General features: G+C 44.6%; 1 protein-coding gene across 2 annotated transcripts in view; it reads left to right on the top strand.

Annotated features, from left to right (window-relative positions):
- STRN3 (striatin 3) overlaps positions 1-18077 on the top strand; it is a 131837-nt gene that overhangs the window by 71776 nt on the left and 41984 nt on the right. Inside the window, exons 7-10 of one of the 2 annotated variants that reach the window (XM_063947458.1) lie at positions 10131-10266; positions 12274-12384; positions 16783-16920; positions 17136-17269. In XM_063947458.1, the coding sequence (XP_063803528.1) occupies positions 10131-10266; positions 12274-12384; positions 16783-16920; positions 17136-17269 (519 nt within the window). The remainder of the gene's footprint in view (positions 1-10130; positions 10267-12273; positions 12385-16782; positions 16921-17135; positions 17270-18077) is intronic. The other variant, XM_063947459.1, reaches the window with a different exon arrangement.

Genomic DNA, 18077 nt, shown 5'->3' with positions numbered 1-18077 from the left:
GGTTCCTTCCGCTGCAAAACATTCCCACAGCATGATGCTACCACCACCATGCTTCACTATAGGGATGGTTTTGGCCTGGTGATGAGTGGTGCCTGGTTTCCTCCAAACATGACGCCTGGCATTCACACCAGAGTGTTCAATCTTTGTTTCATCAGACCAGAGAATTTTGTTTCTCATGGTCTGAGAGTCTTGCAGGTGCATTTTGGCTAACTCCAGGTGGGCTGCCATGTGCTTTTTACTAAGGAGTGTCTTCCGTCTGGCCACTCTACCATACAGGCCTGATTGGTAGATTGCTGCAGAGATGGTTGTCATTCTGGAAGGTTCTCTTCTCTCCTCAGAGGAATGCTGTAACTCTGACAGAGTGACCATCGGGTTCTTGGTTACCTCCCTGACTAGGGCCCTTCTTCCCTGATCGCTCCGTTTAGATGGCCGGCCAGCTCTGGGAAGAGTCCTTGTAGTTCCGAACTTCTTCCATTTACGGATGATTGAGACCACTGTGCTCACTGGGACATTCTAAGCAGCAGATATTTTTCTGTACCTTGCCCCAGATTTGTGCCTTGAGACAATCCTGTCTCTGAGGTCTACAGACAATTCCTTTGACTTCATGCTTGGTTTGTGCTAAGACATGCACTGTCAAGTGTGGGACCTTTATATAGACAGGTGTGTGCCTTTCCAAATCATGTCCAATCAACTTAATTTGCCACAAGTGGACTCCAATTAAGCTGTAGGAACATCTCAAGGATGATCAGTGGAAACCGGATGCACCTGAGCTTAATTTTGAGCTTCATGGAAAAGGCTGTGATTACTTATATACATGTGATTTCTTCCGAATGCACTGTAAGTGAATGTGGATTATCTGGATGTCTTTTAATCGACTAACATCACTCTTTATCAAGGCAGAAAATCTCCAGTATTCACCAAAATCCTCAGAAAAACAGAATAAGTCACATAGCATAAAATAGTTTCAACATATTTATTTAAGATAAAATGGCATCCCACGCACAATAAAACAACTTGTATTGAAACTTGTCTGACACAAAAACTGCAAACTAGTTAGATGTTAAACGATTTCACATTCTGCCATCCAATGTAGATTCGAGCAGGCAGTCCAAGAGTCTCGCAGTGGCGCAGCGTCTGAGGGTGTAATGTGCTTCACCAAAAGCACTTCCCATTTGGGAAGCTCTGTCACGTTGGGACATGCTAGATACTGGAGCAGCATAAAGGAACAATCCTCCAGGACAGGCAGCAGAAGTGCATACTCTGGCGACCTTGGCATCTCATCTGCACAGACACACTGATCAGCAGCTCCTGCTCTCCTGTATTTTTTTTCCCTTTTCCCTTTTTGGATAATGCTAATAAGTAGGCAGTCTAGCATGAATGCTTTTTCTGCATCTTGCAAGGTGGACAGTGATCGATCTCAGACATGTATGGGCTGACACTGTACTGGTAGAAAACTGCAGTAACCGGCATCTCGCTTAATGATTTGTGAATATTAATAAACTTTTATTCACTTTTTATCAAACTATAGAGTTCCATTCCAAAATATCTGTTTATACAATGTACAACACAAATATTAAAATCCTGTGCCTGTGTGTCCCTACCTATCCATGAGTTCCAGCTTGCCAATATCCACATTAGATATCTTACTGCTGAAGTAGCTGCAGCTCAGGGATCTGATCACTGCCTCTAGAGCCCACAATCTCACCAGATGAGGTGATCAGGAATCTCCCTCCCCAGCCGGACCTTGGAAGAAGTTTTGGAGGAGATGGAGAAACAACATCCGCCCACCCAGACTTCCAGATGCCTGTGTGTGGCTAAGGGGTGGCCTTTCTCCTCAAGCAGCTTTGTGCACAGAGTAGTGATCACTCCTGTCTGTCCACTGGTTGTGTAATTAAACCTCTCCTGCAGAGGTGTGTGCACAGCGCATGCATTCCCCTTGACAAGAAATGGATTACGCCCTACTGTATTCTGTGTCAGAATTGTCTTAAAGAAAGGGCTTTGTACGCTTAAATGTGTATCGAGAAAATCTCTGATATTTCTAGTACCCTCATCTAAGAATACATTTTCCTTTCAAAAACATTTTATAGGAACTAATAAACATAATGTTGCTTAGAGACACGTTCATCTGCTTGTATTCTGTGACCACCAGATACACGCAAAATGCTTACGCGTTCTCAGACTTTCCTGCGGTTGAGGCAAGTGTTTCCACGCTCCACTTCCCCCCCCGCTACTAGGTACAGCGCTGGTTGCCTCAGCATCACCATGCATACCCAGAAGTAAGCAGTTCCATATGCCGGAGTAGGAGGCTGGTGATGGCACCGAGTTAACCACCAATAATTCAGTGGGAGGGTTCAGCAACAAGTGGTTACTGACTTTGAGGGGATATGGGGTATCCCTTGCAGTGACGTGAGATGAGACAAAGCCTTTCCTGTCATACTGACGTATATGCCACAGCTTTGACTATATAAAATATATGAAAAATACAAAGAATGTTTTTGAAATATCTTCTTGGTATTATTCTTACAATTTCTAAAGTCAAAACTCTGGAGTAAAAAGTCTATGAACTGCCTAACTTTTTTGCACATCTCTTATCAATCTCACCAAATTTCGAGCCGTATATACTGCTGTACCTGTGTATAATGCCCACATGGCTATATATTTTGTGTATATCTGGCTCTGGTACTAGCCAGTGCCTCCTGAGCCATTTACCTCCCCGCCCTTTCCCGGCCCCAGGAGTCATGAAGTAAGGCCACTCGGGCTGCTGGAGAAACTGTGTAATGTCTTTGCAATCTGTCCTAGGGGATAGTTTGATTGTCCTAGTACCATGGGGTATAGATGGGGTCCATTGGAGCCTGTCACTTAAAAATGTCTTCAGTGTGCTTGCTCCTCCCCTCTATGCCCCTCCCGCAGACCCAGTTTATAAAAATGTGCCCAAGGAGTCGGGTGCATTCTCTGGAGCTCCAGAGTTTTTTTTGTGTTTTTTTTCAACTTTCTTTTAGTTTATTAGTTTCAGGCTAGACTGGTTAGCACCAGTCTGCCTGCGTCGTGGGACTTGAGAGGGGGGGGGGGGGGGGGGGGCTCAAGACCTGTACCAACCTCCTGCAAGGGTTAATGGTCCAGATCCCCGTTGACAGGACATTGCTCCTGAGAGTGTTGTTTCACTCTGCAACGGTGAGCCCACACTCCCACAGCATGCGCCACCCCTAACTGGTAAGCTGAAGACACGCTGAGTGGTGAGTACGAAATCGTGGTCCCGGTTAGCGGGTCCCTGGTTCAAATGGCGGCATTAGGGCATGGCGGGCACACGGCTCCGCTGGAGCTGCTTTGACTCTCTGCAAAAGGCCACACTGGCGCTGGAGCAGAAAAGGGGTTTTAACCCCGCTTTCCAAGTATTGGGTGACTGCCAGTATAAATATATCGTGGGACTGTCGCGTGCCATTGAGGTGGCGTGGCTTCCCGGAGAGCGGGTCCAGCGGCTCAGGGTGCCATTTCTTGCTGCATCACAGACCAGGCTGGCTGCAGGGAAGCGCTGATCCTCCAAAGGACCCTCAAAAGCACCCTGATTGTTTACCAAGGGGGTTTGTATTGTGGTGGAGCAAGCAATATACTGTGTATGTGTGTATATATATATGTGTGTGTGTGTGTGTGTGTGTATATATATATATATATATATATATATATATATATATACACACACACTCACACTCACACTCACACTCTCACACTCTCACACACACACTCTCACACACACACTCTCACACACACACTCTCACACACACACTCACTATATATACAATTTAGGTCCCTTATCTAAGGTTCCTAGTTACTGCCTAGCATTGCTTTAGGTGTAGAGGCAAGGTGTGCTGGTTTCTCCCTCTTTGTCTCAATCCTAACAGGCTTTCTGAGTTACTGTGCGGCCGCTGTTTCCCTGGAGCAGAACTCTGCTGCTTCCAAGCTTTCCGCATGACGGTTGGCCACAGCTTCTAGGGGACTTGCAGGTGGGTGCTCGCCTCAAATATTTCAGTCATATTTGGTCAAACTGCTGCCGGGACCCCAGGGCTACCGTTTGGAGTTTCAAACGTTTCCACCTCACAGAACCTTTAAGTCAGGCTTGCCAGTTTCACCTGTGTCAAGGGTTACCTTGCAAGAAGCCATCCAAAAGCTGTTGCGAACCCAGGTCATTGTTCCAGTTCCACCTCAGCTCCAAAACAGGGAATTTTATTCCAGCCTGTTCGTGGTAACAAAATCGGACGGTTGGTTCAGCCGACCTTAAACCTCAAATCACTGAATCCATACTCGCGTGTGTTAAAATTCAACTATGCGTTTACTCACGAATCATTGGTGGATTCTCAATCTGCAGAAATCCCAACTGGAACCTTTGCAGAGGCTTCAGTTCCTGGTAATGATACTGGACACTGTATCTCAGAAAGAGTTCCTTCCTATGGACAAAGCCCTGACAATTCGGTCAATGGTTTTGCTCCGTTCTGAAACAGACCAAAATCTTGGTGCATCTTTGCATACGCCGACTTGGAAACATGTTAGCCTCATACGAGGCAATTCAGTATGGAAGATTCCATGCCCGTCCATTCCAGCTGGATCTGCTGGACAAGTGGTCAGGATTGCATCTGCACATGCACCAGAGGATATCCCTTTCGCCGAAGGATTTCCCTGTTGTGGTGGTTGCAGATCTCCCACTTAGTGGAGGGTCGACACTTTGGATTTCGGGCTTGGATTCTGTTAACAACGGATGCGGGCCTCCGCGGTTGGGGTGCGGTGACCCAGGGGGCTCAGTTCCAAGGAAGGTGGTCATCTCAGGATCTCTTCCGATAAATTTTCTCAAACTCAGAGCGATTAACAATGCCCTTCTGCAGGACTCTTTCCCCCTTAACGTTAGGCCATACAGGTACAGTCGGACAACGCAACGGCGGTGGTGTTCATAAACCGACAGGGAGTAACAAAAAGCAGGGCTGCAATGAGAGAAGTGTCCAAGATGATACTCTGGGCAGAACACAATGCCATGGCCATATCAGCCATATTAATTCCGGGAGAGGACAATTGGGAAGCAGACTTCCTCAGCAGACACGATCTGCACCCGGAGGAATGGGGCCTTCACCCGCAGGTGTTTCAGCTTTTAATTCATCAGTGGGGCTGCCCGCAGATCGACATGATGGCTTCTGGGCTCAACAAGAAGCTTCTGCGTTACTGTTCCAGAACGATAGAAACACAGGCCGCAGTGGTGGACGCTCTGACGACGCCGTGGGTTTACCGGTTGGTCTACTTGTTGCATCCAATTCCTCTCATTCCCAGAGTTCTAAAAAGACTAAAAGGGAAAGAGTTCAGGCAATTCTGATTGCCCCAGATTGGCTATGCAGGGCCTGGTATGCGACCTCCTAGCTGTGCCTCTTCCTTTCCTGGCAAGGTTATCTCGACTATGGTCCAAGCCAGGAAGATGGCCACATCGAAACATTACCATTGCATATGTAAGAAGTATGTCTTTGTGTGAGGGTCGGCAGTATTCTACTGTGGATTTTCGTCTGGGACGGTTCTTGCACTTCTTGCAGGCAGGTGTGGATATGGGCCTGCGTTTAGGCTCAATTAAAGTCCAGATCTCGGCTTTGTCTATTTTCTTCCAGAGGCAGTTGGCTGTTATCCCTGAAGTCCTGACATTCTTGATGGGGGTCCTTCGTATTCAACCGCCCTTTGTGCCTCCCACGGCGCTGTGGGATCTCAATTTGGTTGTGACTTTTCTCCAATCGGATTGATTTGAACCTTTACATGCAGTGGGCATGAAATATTTGACTTTAAAGACTGTCATGTTGTTGGCCTTGGCCTCTGCGAGGCGTGTCTCGGAATTAGGGTCTTTGTCCTGTAAGAGCCCTTATCTGGTGTTTTGAGGATAGAGTGGAACTCTGAACTCTCCAGCAATTTTTGGCTAAAGTGGTGTCGGCGTTTCACATCAACCAACCGATCGTAGTTCCGGTGGTCTTTGACATGTCTGTTACGCCAAAGTCCTTGGACGTCGTTCGGGCTTTGAAGGTTTATGTCAAGAGGACAGCTTGTCATAGGAAATCTGATTTGCTTTTTGTTCTCTATGATGTTAACAAGATTGGTTGCCCTGCTTCGAAGCAGTCGATTGCACGTAGGAATAAATTCATACGTGTGAGCGCACATGTATTAAAAAAGTGGTTAATTAGGCTGCTGGTTTGATAAATAAAAATATTTTTATTGATATAAAACAGACTAAATAAACATTTACAGAATAAAAACCATCATAATGGAAATCGCAGAATAGATTTATGCATATATCCCCGCTATGGCCAATTGGACTTCGTATGATTAGTATTAAGCATGCATGCCTATAGAGTTAGCTGGTTAGTTAGAACAAGTCATGGTTCTTAAACACAGTCCTGGTCGTTTGTAACTGTTTAGTCCCTCCAGGGGATTTTTAGTGGTGATGTTAGTATCTAGTTGATGAAACAAGAACCAGAGGTTGTCCCTTTAATATATACTAATGGCACAGTCCATTTGAGTGAAACAGCTTTCCTCAGATGATGTTATATAATGCCAGTTTGCACTGGTTAGAAGTGTGATGCTGATAGATTTTATAATCCGTTAGTCCCCCGTCGTGACACTCGTATGGGCAATGCTTACCCTCCCACTCTGCGGCGGTTCTCGTGTCTACGGCTGGGCTAAATCACACTGAAGGCAAGGACTTTGTCCGGCTGAGCGGTGACACGCTCCAAGCGTGGGGTTAGCAGGGAGCGCTCGGCCACGCGTCGCGGCTTCCGGGTTGAGCGGGGCTTCCGGTTTCCGATGCGCTCCACCTGCGTTCCACTTGACGTCGTTGAGTCACCTAACTGAGCTGCAATTAATTATTGTAATTGACAGTATAACAAACGTAACGCCCATTGTATATTATTGATTGCGCGTAGGAGCAGGCTTACGATCCAACGGGCTTACTCTTCTGTGGATTTGCCGCTGCCGAGGTCTGTACAGGCCCACTCCACACGGTCAGTGGTTTCATACTGGGCGGCTGGGGTTTCTCGGCTTTACAGTTATGCCGGGCAGCTACTTGGTCGGGTTCGAACACGTTTAAGTTTTACAGGTTCGACACCTTGGCTATAGGGGACCTTCAGTTTGGTCAATCAGTTTTGCAGGGGTCTCGGCACTCTCCCACCCAGTCTTGGTAGCTTTGGGACTTCCCCATAGTACTAGGACCATCCCAATATCCCCTAGTACGTTACAGAAAATAGTATTTTAATACCTACCGGTAAATCCTTTTCTCGTAGTCCGTAGGGGATACTGGGCGCCCGCCTCTGTGCTTCAATGTTTTCCTGCAAGTGTTGTTCTTGTATGTTTGTTGTTTGGGTCTGCTGTTGCTGTCCCTATTTCAAGTTGTGGTTAGCGTTGCTATGCTCTTTTTATGTTGTGTGCTGGTTTGTTTTCTCACCACTTTCTTATGAATTTTCCTCCTCTCAAAGTATGCCCGTCTCCTAGGGCACAGTTTTCCTAGACTCGGTCTGCGGGAGGGGCATAGTGGGGAGGAGCCAGCGTACTCTGAAGAAATTTTAAAGTACCAGGCTCCAATGGACCCCATCTATACCCTATCATATAGACCATCCCAGTATCCCCTACAGACTTCGAGAAAAGGATTTACTGGTAGGTATTAAAATCCTGTTTTCGTAGCCACATTGGCATCTAACATTTAATAGCTTTTTGTTGCATTTTAAAAGCAGTTCATTGGGCACTTGGATTGCTTTATGTCTTACTGATGTAAGTGAGCAATCTCATAAGAACATTCTTAGGCTGGGTACATGCTAGAATGATGTTTATGTTGGCTGACATCACACCAATGGGGCAAGATGGTAAGACCCCTATGTCTGCAGGCGTGGGTGCACTCTACACAATGTACATGGTATGTCTGTCCATTAAACGATCGGCGATCATGGCCGGCGGCACAACAGACGGGACGAGATGTAGGTTGGCCGCACACACTGAATGCTATAGCACAGCAGAAAGGACGATCCCAATGTCAGCAGGAGGGAGCGCACAATGGCGGGTATACACTACCCGTTAAGCACAGCATGTTGGTCTGATCCGTGGGATTGGACGACATCGTCTAGTGGGAAGCCAGCCTAAGCCTATTGCTTATGTCAGGCAGAATTTGGTGTAGGCGCATAGGAAAGTATACAAGCAGAGCAGACATAAACACAAGCCTCTAGATTGTACTTTTTAGGTAAAGGCCCATATAGACGGGCCGATGCAGGAGAGATGTCTGCTGAGCGAACCGCTCAGCACACATCTCTCCCGCCGCTCAGCACAGCGCGATCTGTGCTGAGCGTGCGGGGGGGGGGAGACGGGGGGGGACTGCTCACTTCACCCAGCGGGTGAAGTGAGCGACCCGCTAGGTTGGCCTGCATGCAGGCCAATCTAGCACCAGCGATAGCGATGCCCGGGGCTGCGCATCGCTATTACTGTTAGGGCTACACACGGAGAGATCTTGCTGAAAATCTAAGCAATCTAGTAAAATTGCTTAGATTATCACTCCGTGTGTACCCCCCTTAAGTTACCAAAGCAAGAATTTTAAAAGCCTTCATTAGCGATTGCTAAACAGTCACCAAATCATGAGCATCTCTTTGCCAAACAATAACATTAATGCAAATAATCTACCATCTATTGTACATGGGACAGGCCTCTAAAATCCACTAGTCAGACATATTGGAACTGAAAGTCAGATCCAATTTTCCCCCCGACCTTCCCTGCAGCTTCCCCGGGAGTCTAGTGATTACAATATGCAACTGAGTGGGTTGTTTTGGGGGGGGGGGGGGGGGGGGGGGGGGGGGGGGGGGGGGGGGGGGGGGGTTGGGGGGGGTGGGGGGGGGGGGGGGTTTAACATCTGATGAATCGCATCCGATTGTATACAAATGCATTCCGATGTGCACCTTCTCCTCTGATTGCGGTAAATTTTCATGGCAACCATGCTGATCTGCGACCCCAATCCGAGGAGCACGGTAACGCGCCTCGGATCGGAGTAGGAGGAAAATGACATGCGATGTGACACTTTTCATCCGATTCATCAAACAGCTTGGAATCAGATAAAAATTGGTCATATCGCACTGGTAGATGGGGGCCTTAACTATTAGGATCCCTGTGACACATACTTGAAGAGTAAATCGTACCTTAGCTTTTTACTAATCAGCATCCCATCTTGTGCACTTTGTTTTTCCTACCAGAATCCACTAAACACTGTCCATGCGGATACTTCATCAGTACAGTTGTGATGGTGTTTTCAACCTTTGAAGTTGTTTGTGTTTTGTTTTTTTCCTTCTGCTTTAATGTTTTTATATTTTTTCACCTGTGACCCCTGATCCCCACTATCCCAGTAGTATTCCTCAGACCCTAATGCTGCCCTTAGAACTCAAACTCCGAGTGGGATTGCCATTCTACTTGAGCATCTCCTGTATGATCACATAGTTGGATTATGCACCATGTTTTCTTTAGGTCAACATTCAGAATGTTGACATAGACATAATGTTGACATGTGACTGTCAACTGTCCATTTTAGTATATTGCTGTGGGTTACTATAAAGTTGGCTAAAATCTACTGAAAACGCAATATCTGACCAAACCCGGATTATACATGGAGGTCTGTCAGTTGGTGATAAGACTCTTGGTGGTGTTCCGTAGCACTGACATGTGGAGGTGCATTGAGCATAGCTGAGTAGGTGCAATGTATCAGCAACAGGACACCAAATACATGTGCCACAACTCCCAGCATGTGTACACATAAAACATCAGCTGACCAAGACCAACATTTCTTTGGTTATATTCAGTTGTCAACTGGCTCTGGCAGGTATTCTCACTATCTGGTCTTTATCCTACACAACAATCCACGTCTAGTTGTATGCAGCCTGAACGCCATATCCGTCTCGGTTGACCATGTGTTTGTGAGGCAGATGTAAACGTGGATATAGCCTCTCACCCAGCGCCGTCACCAAGTTATGCATTCATTCTTACTCCTCATCTCACCATACTTATTCTGTTAGTTAATTAATCGGTTTTACGTGTTTTCATCTAGGATACATAACTGCTTAGATTTACATCTCTGGTTTCCACTTTCATTTAAACAGATTGGTAATGAAGGTTTGGCTGCCGAGCTTGCTGAGGACACAGAGGAAGCATTGAAAGAGTTTGACTTCCTTGTCACTGCAGAAGACGGAGAAGGTGCAGGAGAGGCGAGAAGTTCGGGAGATGGAACTGAATGGGGTAAGTGGTACGAATCCCACTCTTATAAGGAAAATTTGTTCACTCCTTGCTTATTTTGTTACTATTGATAAGTGAAATTGTTTCTGAAAAACTTTTATTTTGCCAGAAACACAAAACTCCATATTTGTTCATAACCATTTATTGAAGGAATTTGTAATCTAGCTTGAATGGTCCGTGGTAAGTGGGTGAAAAAGGTGTGGTAGGCAAGCGTTATGGCTTCTCCTAGCCTGAGCTACATGCTAGCACTTAATCACGGTTCCCAGCTGCTATGAAGACAACTAATACTTAGGAGAACAAAATACTTTGGCCTAGACAAGACTGTTGTTGAAATCTTAGCAGTAGCAGGATCTTGTTAGGAGCCAAGGAAAGACATTTATCCTTAAGGTTGAGATAATTAGAAATGACTTCCAAAAGTTAGGGGTCAGCATTAATTTTTTTTAGGTTCTTGGATACCTGAATTTTGGGATCTCTCCAGCCCTGCATTACAGAATAAGGATAAAGTGGGTGTATGGAAAATCCATATGCTTTCATCATATTGAACGAACATTGTTGACAATCAATGCAGTGTTTGGATGCTTTCACTTTGGGTGCAGGGTGTGCACCCATTTCTTCATGTCTTACCTCTCCAGAATACCGCGCCAGCTGCTGCAGCAGCGCTGCACAAATCACCAGCAAAATGGTGGGGAAATTACCTCTGCACCATTTTTCAGGAGGGTGTAGTATGGTATGCCGGCGGCCGGGCTCCCGGCGACCAGCATACCGGCGCCGGGAGCCCGACCGCCGGCATACCGACAGCGTGGCGAGCGCAAAGGAGCCCCTTGCGGGCTCGCTGCGCTCGCCACGCGCGCCACGCTATTTATTCTCCCTCCAGGGGGGTCGTGGACCCCAACGAGGGAGAATATCTGTCGGTATGCCGGGTGTCGGGATTCCGGCGCCGGTTTACTGTGCGCCGGGATCCCGACAATCGGCATACAGAATACCACCCTTTCAGGAGACCTACGCTGCCGGATATAGAGGAAGGGGCCCAGACGGACACTGCACATGGCCCCCTCCTCCCTTTAATACGCCCTTGGCACAGTGGGGGTGCAAATCCTATTATATCGTATTGCAATTTTGTGCCTGTTTGGTTTGCAACGTCTTTGACCTCATTGGTATGTTGCATCCCCCAAAAACTACTGCATTGGAATCTGATTTCAAATCATTGTTTATTTTCTTGATAAATCTGTAATGTTACTATTGCTGACCAGAATCTGATTTATGCCCTTTGTGTGAATGCATGTAGACCAGTGGATCATGCACAGGTGAGCTAATCTACGTGAATTACTACGTGCTACACAATTCCAAAGTAGGCTTTGGAAATGTGTCTGGAATTTTCCAGTTCCGGATTACTTCTCATATATTGTGTAAACATTACAAGCCAGATCCTTCATTCCTAACAGCGTATTATACTGCTGCTTCTTTACACTACCCGTTTAAAACACAGATCTAAACTTTCATTAAAGGAAGCATTGCGCTAATAAGTGTGTGACCTGTAATGCTTTGTAACATAGTGTTGCGAAGGGAATATACATTTTTGGCTGCTTAGGCGAGCGTATTTAATACCACAGTACTACTATCACTACGCCTACATGTGATGCAATATTCTTTATATTAACACCATGTAGAGCATGACCTGGGCAAAATGTTTCTTCCTTTCCCTTGTACTTTATGGAATATACCTATTCTAATGACTTTTATTTCATGCTTTAGTCTTTATGTACAATAGGAATACTTCATATTCTTGTGGAATACTGCATGTTTGTGCACCCACCGCACTGACTGTAGCGCTCCATTTATTGGCGGTGTACTGAATTTTTCACTCTTAATGTACTAATGGATGACGTTATCTTTAAAGAAATTGCAATCCGCAGTACGTAACCTGGTCTCTTCACTTTACATAAAGGTAATACTAACATGCTGCTCACCTGTTGACCTGTACTCTCTCTCTTACTAACATGCCGCATGCAGACAAGGACGTCCTGTCCCCAACTGCTGAGGTTTGGGATGTAGATGAGTCTCTGATAAATAAACTGAAGGAGCAGTACACGAAGGAGCGCAAGGGGACAAAGGGGGCCAAGAGTAAGTGGAGATTTCTCTTGATCTCGTACAACTTATTCCGTGGTTTTGCCCATATCCCTCTCAGTTCTATGCACTGTGGATAGGCATTGATGTGCGGATGTGTTAAAGTCTAACTCCAGTGAAAAATAATAACGTTTTTGGGTGGCGTTAAATGAACACATCTGTCTTCCTCTTCCATGCTCTCTCTTCCACATCCCCAGGGGTCCGCTCTCATTTTAACCGTTATAACCCCACTGCGGTCTTCCCGCTCTGCCTGTTTGAATTGAGCTGTGCAATTGCTGGTGGGGTGCTGTCCACCAGCTTGGCTCACTTCACACATGCCAGATGGGAAGACAGGAGTTTAATGCAGTTTGGGGACCTTTAGAACCATTTGAGTCACTACCAGTGCAGAGTAATGGAGCGTGGAAGGTAAGTGTTCTATTTTTTTAATTGAACCTAAAACTGTTTGGCTGGAGTTATCCCTTAAGAGAGCACTTTTCCGTACAGCGTAAGGCCCTTGAATAATGTACAAGTCTGTCCCCTGGTCCTTCATGGTAAGTCATTAAAGGCTGGAATATGATGAGTTTTTCATCCAAATTTACATCTTGCCCCATATGAAATGATACATGGTAAAACGTGGACGTGACTTGTTATAAAGACGGGTTTCACACTAGTCAGATGTGTCCACATACACCTATCCTAAGTACCTAGTACTATTTGTGAGCTAAGGTGCTAGACTGAGAAAGAAGTACACAAGGCAGGTCTGATGCTAGTGACAATCACTCTGCATAATTATGATTAATCTTGGACTTTATGCTAATTCCATTTATGCCAAAAAACCTAGTACACTACTCGCTAACTAAATTGCAAGATTGAAGTAAAAGTAGCAACATTGATGAAAGAGTCATGCCATGTCCTCGCGTCATATGGCAGAAATGGGATAGGTGTATGAGCACTCTATTCAATGTTTGCATTAGATTCACACCAGTTCCCTTAACTTTGTATCACATCCGGCCCCCATGCAGGCTATTCCAGCTCAATATGCCAAAGGAGCAAGTGGTCACTATGTAAGAACAACTCTAGTAACGATTCAGTTTGCGCATGTCATCTGATAGTCTGATCAAGATGGGTAGCTCTATATATCAATGAATGCGTATAACTGCTTACCCAGGCTATATTATAGCATAAATGCATGTAACTGCCTCCTTCATGTTGTGCTGGTTTCTGGTTTGTGATGCAGTATTGTCTACCTACCACGAGGATTGCTAACACATTGCCCAGTACAAATCCGATCTTGGTGGGAGTATAACTTTGTCTGGGATGCCGGCAGTCTTGCTGTCATGAGTTTTATATGTACATTACTGCTGGTCTTAGAAATTGTGCGGCTGATCTGAGTTTGGAGCAAAGAAAAGAAAGTACAGCTGGGCACACACTGACTAGACGATAAAGTGGACGATGTGCCCGATAGATAGCAACACATCGTTTATGATAACGTCCAGTGTGGACTTACTAAGTCCTTGACAGTGTGCCTCATCAGCGACATTGCCAGCGAGGGCCAAGCTGCCGAATGCAGCATAAACCCGCACCTTCCCCCCCACGTCGTTCATCGCTGGCCGGATCAGCAAGTATGTATGCACTTGCCAATGCCACCCGTGCCGCTGGGCCCCATCACCACGGATATTGCGCCAGGTACATGTCATCTAATGTGTACCCAGCATTACTTTGAACCTGGACAAATCATGTTTATTTGCATGGAGTGATACAGGTTGAGTATCCCTTATCCAAAATGCTTGGGACCAGAGGTATTTTGGATATCGGATTTTTCCGTATTTTGGAATAATTGCATACCATAATGAGATATCATGGTGATGGGACCTAAATCTAAGCACAGAATGCATTTATGTTACATATACTCCTTATACATACAGCCTGAAGGTAATTATAGCCAATATTTTTTATAACTTTGTGCATTAAACAAAGTGTGTCTACATTTACACAATTCATTTATGTTTCATATACACCTAATACACACAGCCTGAAGGTCATTTAATACAATATTTTTAATAACTTTGTGTATTAAACAAAGTTTGTGCACATTGAGCCATCAAAAAACAAAGGTTTCACTATTTCACTCTCACTCAAAAAAGTCCGTATTTCGGAATATTCCGTATTTCGGAATATTTGGATAAGGGATACTCAACCTGTATTTATTTATTATTTTGTTTGCTGTATTTTTGCTTGCAAGGTAAATACTGGCAGCTTTTGCATGCAGCCAACACATGCTGGGCAGCGTTATTCTCGCTGCACTTTAGATAAGAACGTGGATACCAGACTTGTAACTAGACTTTTTGGTGCCCTGTGCCAGATAGAGAATTGGCGCCCCCCTCCTTCCCCCCTATTTTTCCAATAGGGACATAAGGCACATACCTCGTGAGGAAGAGGCATGACAAGAGTGAGCCACAGGAAGCCCATGCTATCATGCCCCTTCCCACATTTTATATAACATACATTTATAGACCACTGCAAGGAAATGGATTTGGATACAAATCCTCTGTATACCACACTCATGCACTTAACTTGACAGCTCGTTGTTGTCCAGTTACAATACCCTTTATTAGATAACACATTTCAATATACTGCCATACCCAGGATTCAAACCTATAACCTGTTGAATTCTAATCAAACACCATACTCATTGAGCATAAAAAGTATGAACACTATATGAAGCTTCTGGTACTTTGTAAAAAAAATAATAATAATCAGCGTTGTAATTGAACAGATATATGTAGTGTGCAGCCACACATCCAATCTCTAGCAGCCACACACTACACAGATCTGCCCAGTCGCAATGGTGATCATTTTGTCACAAAGTACAGAGTAAGCTTCAAATGGTTAGAATTCTTTAGTTTAGAATTATCTACCTTTCTATGCAAGGCCAGATAGCTCAATGAATAGTTTGTCTGACTGCAATGACACATGCAATGGGTTTGGATCCCGGGTATGTCAGCATCTTGAAATGTAATAAAGGACAATGTGACTGAATAACAATCTCAAGTTGAGTTCATGATTATTGTATAGGTATTAGTGACAGAAGGGGTCAGGGTAGGAGACAGCGGTGGTTAGGAGATGCTGGCCTTCAAAAAGGGTGGAAGTAATTAAAACAGATAATTGACAAGTGCCAACAACATTGTCCCTACCCTACATCGCTATGTGTAGTGCCCCCTCCGCACACACCTAGTTACGGTCCTGGTGGACCTACCCCTCTCAAATGTAAATAGTTTTGCCAAGGTGCAGTTACCTGCTTTTCTGTATGTGTTTTCATGCATTCATTTGTGCTTTCCTGTATGTGTTCTATAGCATTTATTCAATGGTAATTTGCATTACCATTGGAGTGAATGCATTACACCATGACATGCCAAGAAATTTCTCATTGCATACGACGCCGCTTATGTGGGTAGCAGGATGTCCGTTGGATGCATTCTCCTACTACTACACTGATGGCTGTCAGAAACCATTGCTAAATCCTGTAAATCGCTCTTATACAATTAGTGTTTTATTAAAGTAGCTATATAGTATTAGGTATGATGTGATCAAATGGGCGTGTGCTAAAGTTGCTGCAAATATTCATATGGCCTTGGTTTTTGAGACCATGATTTATAGTGGAAGAGTCGCACAAAATTCTATTACGATGCTAAGTTTTTAGGCACCAGCATCCCTGTTCTGTTTCTTGTGTAAGAGCTGTTGATTTATTTTAATGATCTGATTATTAAGCTTGCTAAATTCTTTAGATCAGGAGACTGTCCATTTTAACTGTATTATTTGTCTGATAATACTATAATCACTTCTGGCCATGAGGACGAACCCCTAATCTTTCTGGTTGATGAGATAACCGCTCTCAGGCCTATAGCTATTAGGAAGAAGATACACCATTTCAGATGATGGGGGGGGGGGGGGGGGAGTTTCTCATCAATTAACTGTGGTTCTCAACCAATGTGAAGCTTGCAGCTGTGCATATAGGTCAGACAATCACTTTTAATCATTAATTTTTATTTGTAGCATCACCTTATTAGGCAGCACTTTCCAGAGAATATTAAATCAACCATCCATGCCACTGTCTTATCGGAGGAACTTACAATCTAAACTCTCAACCATGCTCTTGCCATAGGGTCCTTACCAGGACTGTGAGCAGAAATTGGAGCATCCAAGGAAAGTTTACAATCTCGACACAGATAAGGCAATGGTTGGAATCAAACATTAGACCCCGCCCATCCCAAATGTTGTAAAGGGGCAATGCTAACCACAGTACCACTGTGCTGTCTGGATGGGTAAACAGTGTCTTTAGTAATAAAATGGATCTTTTAATAACCTCAAGTGAAAGGGAAGACCTGTCCTACAAAACTAAATGCTATATCTTTTCAGGGACGAACCGGACGAAGTTGCATGACATGATTGCGGACCTGGGTGATGAAGAACTGTCCCACATGCCTCCAGGCATTCTGAGCCCGGCCCGTTCACCAACAAGAATAACCGATCATGAGGGTGGGAGGGCAGAGGAAGGTACGCAGCTCACAGGGAAAACTTATTTTGCACAAATGATGTTACATTTAAGTGTTAATTTGCCACAATCATCATTGTCATTTACAGTATAAAAGTCAGTAATAGTTTAACAAATCTTCAGCATCTAGTCTGTACGCATTTATTTATAGACATACATAAAAATACATATTTGTAATTATTCTCTTGTATTGTCATTTAATGTTTTCTATAAATAGCTGAGCCCATAACGTTTCCATCTGGAGGTGGGAAGTCCTTCATCATGGGATCAGAAGATGTCCTCGAAAGCGTCCTGGGACTCGGGGACCTAGCAGATCTCACTGTTACTAATGATTCGGATTACAGTTACGATGTGAGGACCGTGGTTACTGGTCAAAAATAATTTTGGAACACTGCATGTAGAAAACCAATTCTATTGGTTACTAATCTATATATGGTTATATTGATGTTCTAAAGGAAAGTTACATTATACCCAGCAATCATTTATTTCTTCATCTGTTAGACCAGGCTGGCCAAACTAGTCCTCGAGATCTACCAACAGTTCACATTTTCCAGACCACGTAGCTGGTGCACAGGTGTAGTCATTACTAACTAAGATGTGCAGCATTCATTCCTAACTGATGATTCTGCAGATCTCCAGGATTCCTGGAAAACATGAACTGTTGGTAAATCTCGAGGACCGGTTTGGCCAGCCCTGTGTTAGACATTTCAATATTTGTTCTGAGTTGATGAAGCACTTTTAGTGATTGTTATTTCAGTAGTGCCATCTTGTGGCTAATATTAGTAAGCTGAAACGTGCTCTACTCTCAGTCACATTCATAGCTGCAATATTTTTCTACATGCAAGTGTGCTAGCGGTAAGGGTGTTTATTTGGCACCACACTCTGGGGCAGATGTATTAAGCCTGGAGAAGTGATAAAGCAGTGATAAGTGGAAGGTGATAACGCACCCTCCAGTCAGCTTTTAACTGTTATTTTTTAAACCCATAATGATTGGCTGGTGCGTCATCACCTTCCACTTATCATTGCTTTATCACTTCTCCAGGCTTAATACATCTGCAGCCTCTGTTTGCAGCCTACCTAGAAACACATATTGGGAGCAGCAAGTCACATAGGAGAAAAGCATTAGAGTTGCCTCCATCCTCAAACATGTTTTTGTCAG

The sequence above is a fragment of the Pseudophryne corroboree genome, chromosome 12 (genome assembly GCF_028390025.1).
Source record: "Pseudophryne corroboree isolate aPseCor3 chromosome 12, aPseCor3.hap2, whole genome shotgun sequence".
In the NCBI taxonomy this organism is placed as follows: domain Eukaryota; kingdom Metazoa; phylum Chordata; class Amphibia; order Anura; family Myobatrachidae; genus Pseudophryne; species Pseudophryne corroboree.
The sequence above is the reverse complement of the archived record's forward strand: the minus strand, read 5'-3'. Positions and strand labels throughout refer to the sequence as shown.